The 8,478-nt window shown below is 43.1% G+C and overlaps 1 protein-coding gene across 5 annotated transcripts in view; it reads left to right on the top strand.

Annotated features, from left to right (window-relative positions):
* Positions 1–8,478, top strand: part of TSNARE1 (t-SNARE domain containing 1) — a 571,939-nt gene that overhangs the window by 233,062 nt on the left and 330,399 nt on the right. For 4 of the 5 annotated variants that reach the window (XM_019553440.1, XM_019553422.1, XM_019553406.1 and 1 more), the window contains exon 7: positions 7,174–7,341. In XM_019553440.1, the coding sequence (XP_019408985.1) occupies positions 7,174–7,341 (168 nt within the window). The remainder of the gene's footprint in view (positions 1–7,173; positions 7,342–8,478) is intronic. The other variant, XM_019553414.1, reaches the window with a different exon arrangement.

Genomic DNA, 8,478 nt, shown 5'->3' with positions numbered 1-8,478 from the left:
TGATGGTTGAAACATAAGGCTGCTTAATTATTCTGTGATGAGAGACTCTCTCTCTCCCCATCTTTATTTTTTCATGGAAGTTTTTGAAAGCTCTTGGTTATGTCCTGGGGATGCTAACCTTTTCCCATCAAGGTCTAATCAACCCTTCAGGTTCTGTCCTTCCACCACCAGTCCAATGGTTTTCTGTTTCTTTGCTTATTTTAATTTCTGGTAGTAGCAGATCTTGTCCTTGGCCATTCTACCAATAGTAGTGCATGGGTTAGACATGTAAGAGAAAGCTACCGGTATTGAACCACTCCCACAGAAACAGTCTTTTTGTGCGATACATCCTATGCCTCTAGTGATGCATTTTACTGGGTCTGTACTACGTGTGGTAGCTGTAAGTGTTGTATGTGCCTTGGGATGGAAAATTGGTGGTTTACTTCTCAGCTCTTTTGATGATGATGATGATGTTGACTTTTGTGTTGTGAAACAGGTCAAGTCACTGCGCACAATTTTATTTTATAACTTTATTTCCTTCCCTCCCCGACTTCAAATATTGAAGTGGATGGATGGAAGTGGGGAGGGGTTGACCTCCAAGGAGATAACTTCTGGGACACTGTCATGGAAATGCACCTGCTGGCAGCAAGTATTGGTATCTGCTATACAAGTACAGCAGCCACAGAAGTGTTACCCATCTTGATAGGGAAAAAAAGTGTTAAAAGCAGCTGGCCATAAAATCTCCTCATTTATAAGATAAAATCTGATATAAAACTGTAGTTGCAGGCAGAAAAGATTTTATCCTACAGAGGAAATTTTATCCACTGGAGAAAATATAGGTTCTCAGCTAGCATTTATGGATAAGTTTTCAAATATGAGGAATAGCCCACAAAAAATTGACCCTTTAGCCCTACAAAGGTAATACTATCAAATTCCTGGTGTGTCATCTCTCCTCAACTTTTGCTCGTGTACCAATTTCTTCACAGATCTGGAGTTGGATTTTAAAAAATATCACATTGACACAAATCTGCCACAGGCCAATGTCAGGAAAGGAGCAATTCCAAAGCCATCCCTCTAACGGAATATGAAAAGAAACCAAGCACAAATTACAAAGACAATTCACAGTGCATAAAATCTAGCACGGTTTTACTCAGAAAGGCTATGTGAGAGGAAGAGTATGTGTATGTGTAAATACTTCTCCACTGTAAAATCTAAGTCACTAGGGTCCATTACCCTATTGTAGGCAAGTCACCCCGATGGCACTAGAGACAGCAAGATCTCCAGCATCTCCCCACTCACCCTGGAGCCCCTGTTCTGTATGATCACTAGGGCTGTGCATAATTTTGGCAGCTATTTTGTTTCAGAGGTGTATGGGTGCCCAAAACACCAAATCTGCTGCACGACCTGGCTCCGCAGGGAGCAGAGGTCCAGTGCAGCATGGGATAGGCAGCCTCAGCGAAGAAAGCCCAGGGCAGATCTCCGCTCCCTGTGGACTCAAATCAAGTGGCAGGAACCAGCAGCCTTGCTCACCGCTCTGAGCTGCTTTCCTGTGACAGGGATCGGAGATCCGCCTGGGGTTCTCCTTGCCTGCACAGAGGGCAGTAAGCCTACCCCTCCCCTGGACGACCCCCCCACAGCCCTGTCCTGCTCCCCGCTGGGGCATTGCAGCCCCCAGCCCCAGGCCCCACCTGGCTGGGCAGTAGGGCTGTGTGAAGTTTGCAGCCCATTCGAAACAGATTTGGAGGAGATTCGACAGAAACGAAACAAGGCAGTGACCCAAAGCACCAAAACGAATCACTCTCCTCTGAAACAGCCGAATCCAGAATTGAATCAAAACACAGCCAATTTGCACAGCTCTAATGACCACCTACCTATTTACAACTGGGTTGAATGGATAGAGACTTAGCATCAGTTCAAAGCAGCACCCCTTTCTCCAGGCTATGGACACTCAATAAGTATGTCCAGCATATCTCCATTGGCTTTAAACACAGCCTATTTACTCATACTCCATGAAGCAGAAACAGGGGAAAACCCATTTAATAATACAGTCTTTCCAATCAGAAGCCTTCAGTATAATTAGATTTCTGTACATGTTTAATTGTACACGTTTGTGGTAGCTGTGAATTTACATTTGCTGCTTAAAATGAGGCTTTTCTCTTTCTGTGTAACCCTTTGCGTTGGGACCATGTGCCTCAGCAAAAGCTCAAGTAGATGCAGTACATCCAATTATCTGCAAAATATGGGCTGACATAGTGGTGACTGTTTTGGAGTTAACAAGGGGCCACTTTCACATCTAGGAAATTCCAGCCACCGTGCATCGCATCCCATTGTTTCGCATGAATTGCTCATTCACAGTAATGTGGCACTTTGCAAGATACCAGGGAGATAAAATCATATAGTTGCTTTCAGTGACTGATGGAAACTCGCATCACCACTTTATTTAAAGAATCAGACAGTGAGGGCGGGAAGGGAGCTCAGGAGGTCACATCTAGTCCAACCCCCTGCTCAAAGCAGGACTAGCCCCAACTGTATTGTCCCAGACAAGGCTTTGTTGCGTTGGGTCTTAAAAACCTTCAAGGATGAAGCGTCCACTGCCTCTCTGGGTACCCCGTTCTAGTGCTTCACCACCCTCCTAGTGAGAAAGTTTTTCCTAATATCCAACTTCAACTTCCCTTGCTGCAGCTTGAGCCCATTGCTCCTTGTCCTGTCGTCTGCCCCCACTGAGACCAGCCCAGCTCCATCCTCTTTGCAGCCCCCCTGCATGGAGGTGAAGGGTGCTGTTCAATCCCCCTCGGTCTTCTCTTCGCCAGACTAAATGAGCCCATTCCCTCAGCCTATCCTTATACGTCATGCGCCCCAGCCCCACACGTCATGCCAAGAGCATGTTTATAATGTGCTTGGGATGCAGTCTATTTAAAGCGGTAATGGCCGTGCCTTAAAAAGAGATATTTGAGTGCTACCCAATCATTATTATAGCTGGATTGTTGTACTCATTGACTTGTCTGACAAATACCTCCAGAAACCCATCAAAACAGTGCTGTATGAATGCTTCCATTCCTCCAAGTGTATCTGTCAAGACAGCAACATGGGTGGATATGACAAGTTAGAGGAGAAAGGGAAGGTAAGATGAGGTGTGACAACCTGAAGGATGGAGCAGGAGTTGTAAGAAGAACAATTTTGAGGGTGGTGCTAGTAAGCTTCCAAAAAAACCTCCCCAAAGCTGTATGTTCAAGCTTCACGTAGCAGCACTGAGTACAGTGCACTTAATAAAGATCCAACTGCTACAGCACAGATGGAGTCCCTTTATTATTGCACAGAGCGCTGTGCTTGAAACGCGAGAGAGCAGCGATAGGAACGCATCATCACGGAGGCTTGCTTCATGGCAGCTGACGGCGTGTATTTGCTAAGACGGTGGCGTTCCCCGTTGCCCTGTATAACCGTGGCTGCCTGGCAATAAACACATCTGAGTTGCAAATCAGTAGCTGTAGGAAAAAGTGGTAATGGTGTCTGCATTGCCGTTCCTGTTAACCTTAGTGCCAGAAAAATGCCTGTGTTAAGGTGAGACTAGATTATCACAGCTACAAATGTAGCATTAGGATGCCCTGGGGGGTGTTTTATTGCTTCATTAAGTACATGCCTGGGGCAGTGACGGCACTTTGCCAGATGCCTTCAGCCATCCAAGGTATATATTAATTGTTCAGTAAAACAGCCCCTGGAGTGTTTTAATGCTATTAAAATATGGCCCTGCAAGTATAAATGCATTTTTAAACCTATTTTTTATGGTGATTTTCCTTTTGCAGTGTATCCTTTCTCCACAGAAAGTAGTTCCCTGGAGGAGGGAGACAAGGAAACAATAGAAAACATCAACGATGCATTTTCTATATTTACAGTTTTGAAAATATTAGTGGCAAATTTCTTACATTTAGAGCTATAAAAAATAAGTACTTTGATGTTTGCCACCCAGTCTGTATGTAGGCAGCATCTCTCCCTTCCACTACTCTCACTTCATGCCTCACATTTTATGTCTTTCAGGTTTTTTGTTGTTTTTTCAAAATTGCCAACATGCAGGGGTGTATGACCATACTTAACCAAATTAATTAGTGGTCTGATTTCTATATGTGTCAAACATCCAGCAGGTCCAAACAAAGGGAGTGAGAATTACTGTGGATTCAGCACTTTTGTAAGTCCAGCCTCCCAATGAAGATGCCGACATACGGCCGTAAGTGTTTGATGCTTGACTCCTGTTTTGAAGTGTGCCACTTGCTCTTCACTGTCCCATTATGCTTCCTCCACTGTGAATAAATACAACCAAACATGGCAGAAGCAATATTGGGGGCATTTTCTTCTCTTTTGGTTACAAACAATGGCTGTGCCATTAATCCCTTCATGAAAAGAAGAAAAGGCCACACTAGTTTGGACCAATGGTTCATCTAGCTCAGTAACCTGTTTCCGACATGGCAGAAGTGAGTGTTTTAGGGTCAGAGCATTGAATGGGGTGTATGCAGAGCAGGGCTGTCCAACTGGCGGCCCATGGCCTGCATGTGGCTCTTTAGGGGTTCAACATCACCCCCTCTACTCCTGGTCTTCACACTGGCCCCCTGGCACTCTCTTGCAGCTGTCACCGGCTCCCCCCGCCTCCTCCAGCTTCCACTTCCTGCCCCCACCCCTGAGGTGGGGTAGAGGGATGGGGGGTTGCACCATTTCTGGCCAGTTGGCCTGGGGCCATGTACCATTCGGATGTTGGACAACCCTGATCTAGACTGATCGCTCCCCTATTCATTACCCTCGCTGGCTTCCACCACTGTTGGCTTACACATGCCAAAGGAAACATCTTAGAGAGATCCATTAATAGCTATTAAACAGAACAATCATCCATGAACTTTTTTGATCTCAGCTGTACTGTGTCCCTCTACAACCTCTTGTGATAATGGACTTCCAAGAGGTTGTAGTGGGCTTTTTTACTCCAGCTGTTACAGCCCAATCTTGCCAGGCCCTGTGCACCTCCAGTGAAATGCTGAGAGCCTTTGACTGACTGGTTTGGTGGGAACCGAGGACAATTTGCAGTCTTCAGAAGCAGGACCACAGCAAAATGAAACAAGCACATTTCCTTCTCACACGCGATTCCCTGAGAAGCACTGATGGCTAAGCCATTACAGTGCCTTTGTGCAACTTCAGAGCATTTCAGGCACCTGGGCAGCTATTATAATTTTACTTTTGATTAGAAAGCCAAACTAAGCAAAGCTGGCTTAATGGGACTCTGCACAAGCTGGAAGATAAGCACATATGTCATTCTTGGCAGGACTGGAGTCCTAGATCCGTCCTGAAACAAAAGTTTGCCGAATCAGCAACAAGCCAGTGAATGCAGAAGAGGAAATAAACCAAATGAAGCTCCTGATAACTACATTGTCTTATTACTGTGACTGCTGTTCTTTGTCCTTCTCCACTGCATCCATATCACTTGCTGTGCTAAGTGGTCAGGGTAGGAAAATTGTTTTTGTGTATGTATTGATGATGCACCTAACTCAGCTGTGCATGGAGTGGGCATGGTGAACATTAGCAGATGAAGTCAACGGATTCAGTATGCATCATTTTAAGTGTGTATTCAGATATTTTGTACCTACAGCAGAGAAAAGTGTCTCCTAGAACTCAGAAGATCTGTGTTCAATTCTCAGCTCTTCCAAGACTCCAAGCATTACTTTGTCACAATAACTTCTTTCCTTTGCCATCTGTAAAATGGAGCTAACACTTCCTTTCTTCTATCCTCCATTCATATACTATATTTTGATTTTCAGTTCCTGAGGCAGGGTCTGCCATCTCTAATGTGTATCTACAACATCTGTGACAGTGGGTCTGCAGATGTTATTCTGCTAGCCATGTTGCAATAAGAGGGCGGTGGCTTGGTATTCCAAGGATGCAGTAACTAGTATATGATTTACTTCTGTGGATGTGTTTTGCCAGATGCACTTGGTATAAAAGGCACTGGTATACAAGGTATAAAAGTTATGATGTTAAATATATGATAGTTCCCTGTACCAGTATTTAAGAACGTCATTAGGCAATAAAAACCATAATATGCTTTGCCATCTTGACCAAAGAAGTGCTTTATAAGTGCAAAATATGATTATTATATTATCTGCCTAATACCTGCTGTTTGTCCAGTTGAGTTTTAAACCAATGAAATTATGGAACTTCCGTCTTAGTGTATCATGGGTATTCCAGCAGGAGATGGTTTAACCCAGAGTATCATGCAGAACAATTGCCATAGTATAGGTGAATGGTGGTTCTTAGAGTTTGATACCTGGAAGATGTCACCACAGCAGAGCATATCCATTAGCTTGCTCTCTTAGCTGAGGTTTTGGACTGCCCTCGTAGTTTGGAACCTCCCAGGCAACTGACTCAGTTCTTATTGAGGAAATGGATTTCATGAGTTGGTCTCTAAAAGCGTTTGTACATGCAATGTTTTTTGTCCTTTCTTGTGCTGCAGTGGTGTGACTGTTTGCACAGGTGGTTTTTCCAGAAGCTTTAAAAGTCTTTCTGCTACATTAAAGTAAAACTTTTCGGAAATAGTTTAATTTGGCTTGCCATGAATTAAAGTGTTGCGTCCATGGTTTTGTTGCATGCAAACACAAAGGCATTCAAAATGTGTAATGAGCCTCTTTGTCCACCAGATGGTGCTGCAAAGTTTTTGAGTGTTCACCCCTTTGAATTGCTTCCACTTTTGAATTGCTTCTACTGTTTTGCTGGCTCCCTGCTCCCACAGCTGTTTGGCAGGGCACAGGCATGGGGTGGAGGGCCTGGGACAGGGGGCAGCACTGGACTGTCCTGCGCTCCTGCAGTGCCAGCCGAGGTCTGCGCTTAATTTGTTTGAAAACCTACTGCGTGCAAACACCGATGTAACATTCCAAAGCTTAATTCAGTTGAAAACGTAGTGCATGCAAACACTGATGCGATGCTCCAAAATAAACAAGTTTAAATGTTATAAACCTATTTATTTTAATGAGGATTAAACTCCGTAGAGTGTGCAGGCGCCCTAAGTCTCTTCCACCCTAAACATCCACTTGCCTTGGTTCTTTTGGTTCTTCCATTTTTGCCATGAACAACTCAATTTTTTGCATTGTAGTTTAATTTCCCTGCTTGTTCCCTGGAACCATGCAGTATAAAAGGGATAAAACTCTCAGTGTCTTTTGGTTTCAGCAGAGTCCCCGCACTCCTTTTTCTGACTTGGCTGATGATGAGAAGATCTTCAATGGAGGGGATAGCATGTGGCAGAGCCAAGATCAAGATCAAGCCCTGCTCTCAGAAATCACTGAAGAAGACTTGGAGGTCATCCGTCAACGGGAGGAAGCCATCCAGCAGATTGAGGTTAGTGTTCTTTTGTACTATTTGGCTTGGGAGATGGGAGTGGACATTATTCTAGTGCTGGGACAGATGCTTTGAAGAAAGAAAAGAGAATATGAGTTTTATATCTCAGACACTAACATCATAATTGGGTGTGGGGAGTAGGTTTTGGGGATATTTTAACATGGATATAAATGGCATAAGATTGCATTGCAGTGCTGGACAGCCTCTAATCAAAGTTAAAGAGACTAAGGTTTTCAGTGTACCTTTTGTGTCACAGTCTGCAGAGAGGTATTGTTTCCTGATATGCATTGCTGCAGTGCCTGTATAGACAACACTTTCTTTGTACAGCTGAAATATTGGAGGATCAGGTAATTATGTGTTAGACATTGAAGAGATGCAGTTCAAAGAGAGCTTATCATTTTAAGGAGAAAACAATATCAATCTAATAAAGAACCAAAGTTGGAAGCTAAGTTGAACAGCCCTCCTTATTTTATGCTTCCATATTACTTGGTTTCATGAGTTCCACCAGCAGGCACACCAAATGCCAATACTCATGCAACAAACTACTGTAACTTTCCTTAACACTTCAATATTTTGCTTTTATATCAAGGTTTTTTGAAAATTTTTAGCAATGGTCAAAGAAAGGTCAAATACAACTTTTTTTACTGTGACACAGTATAAACATGTATGGATATAAAGTCAAAAAGCCGAAAAAGTGGTTTATATAAAGAGATACAAATAAGTTATGAATGAGCTACTTTTTGCATTTGAGTTGTTCATTTTGTACTTCTGGAAAATTCAGTTTCTTATTGTTGAGTATTTATTGGCTAACTACTTCAAACCTTCACAATCTCTCTGATTTGTCTGCAGCTTGCAGATTTAAACTAAGAATGAACCTGAAGAGAGGGTTTGAGAACAAATCAGAGCATTTAATTAATAAATATGCTTTTCCTGCTAATTGGATTGTGCTAATTTTATCAGAATGGATTTTTATTGTAGCCTACCAAGAAATGGGATGTAATCAACACTGCAAGAAAAGGACAAATGTTCCCACTGTGGTCAGGCACTTGAGCTTAGAGTAGGAAATATAGGCTGTTCCTAAATAAAGATGATAACTAGATTAATTCAGTGATATAAATAACAGACCTCATTTATCAT

Source organism: Crocodylus porosus, unplaced genomic scaffold (genome assembly GCF_001723895.1).
Source record: "Crocodylus porosus isolate Cpor-Errol unplaced genomic scaffold, CroPor_comp1, whole genome shotgun sequence".
Classification (NCBI taxonomy): Eukaryota; Metazoa; Chordata; order Crocodylia; family Crocodylidae; genus Crocodylus; species Crocodylus porosus.
Note: the sequence above shows the minus strand (reverse complement) of the source record. Positions and strands in the feature narration are given on the sequence as shown.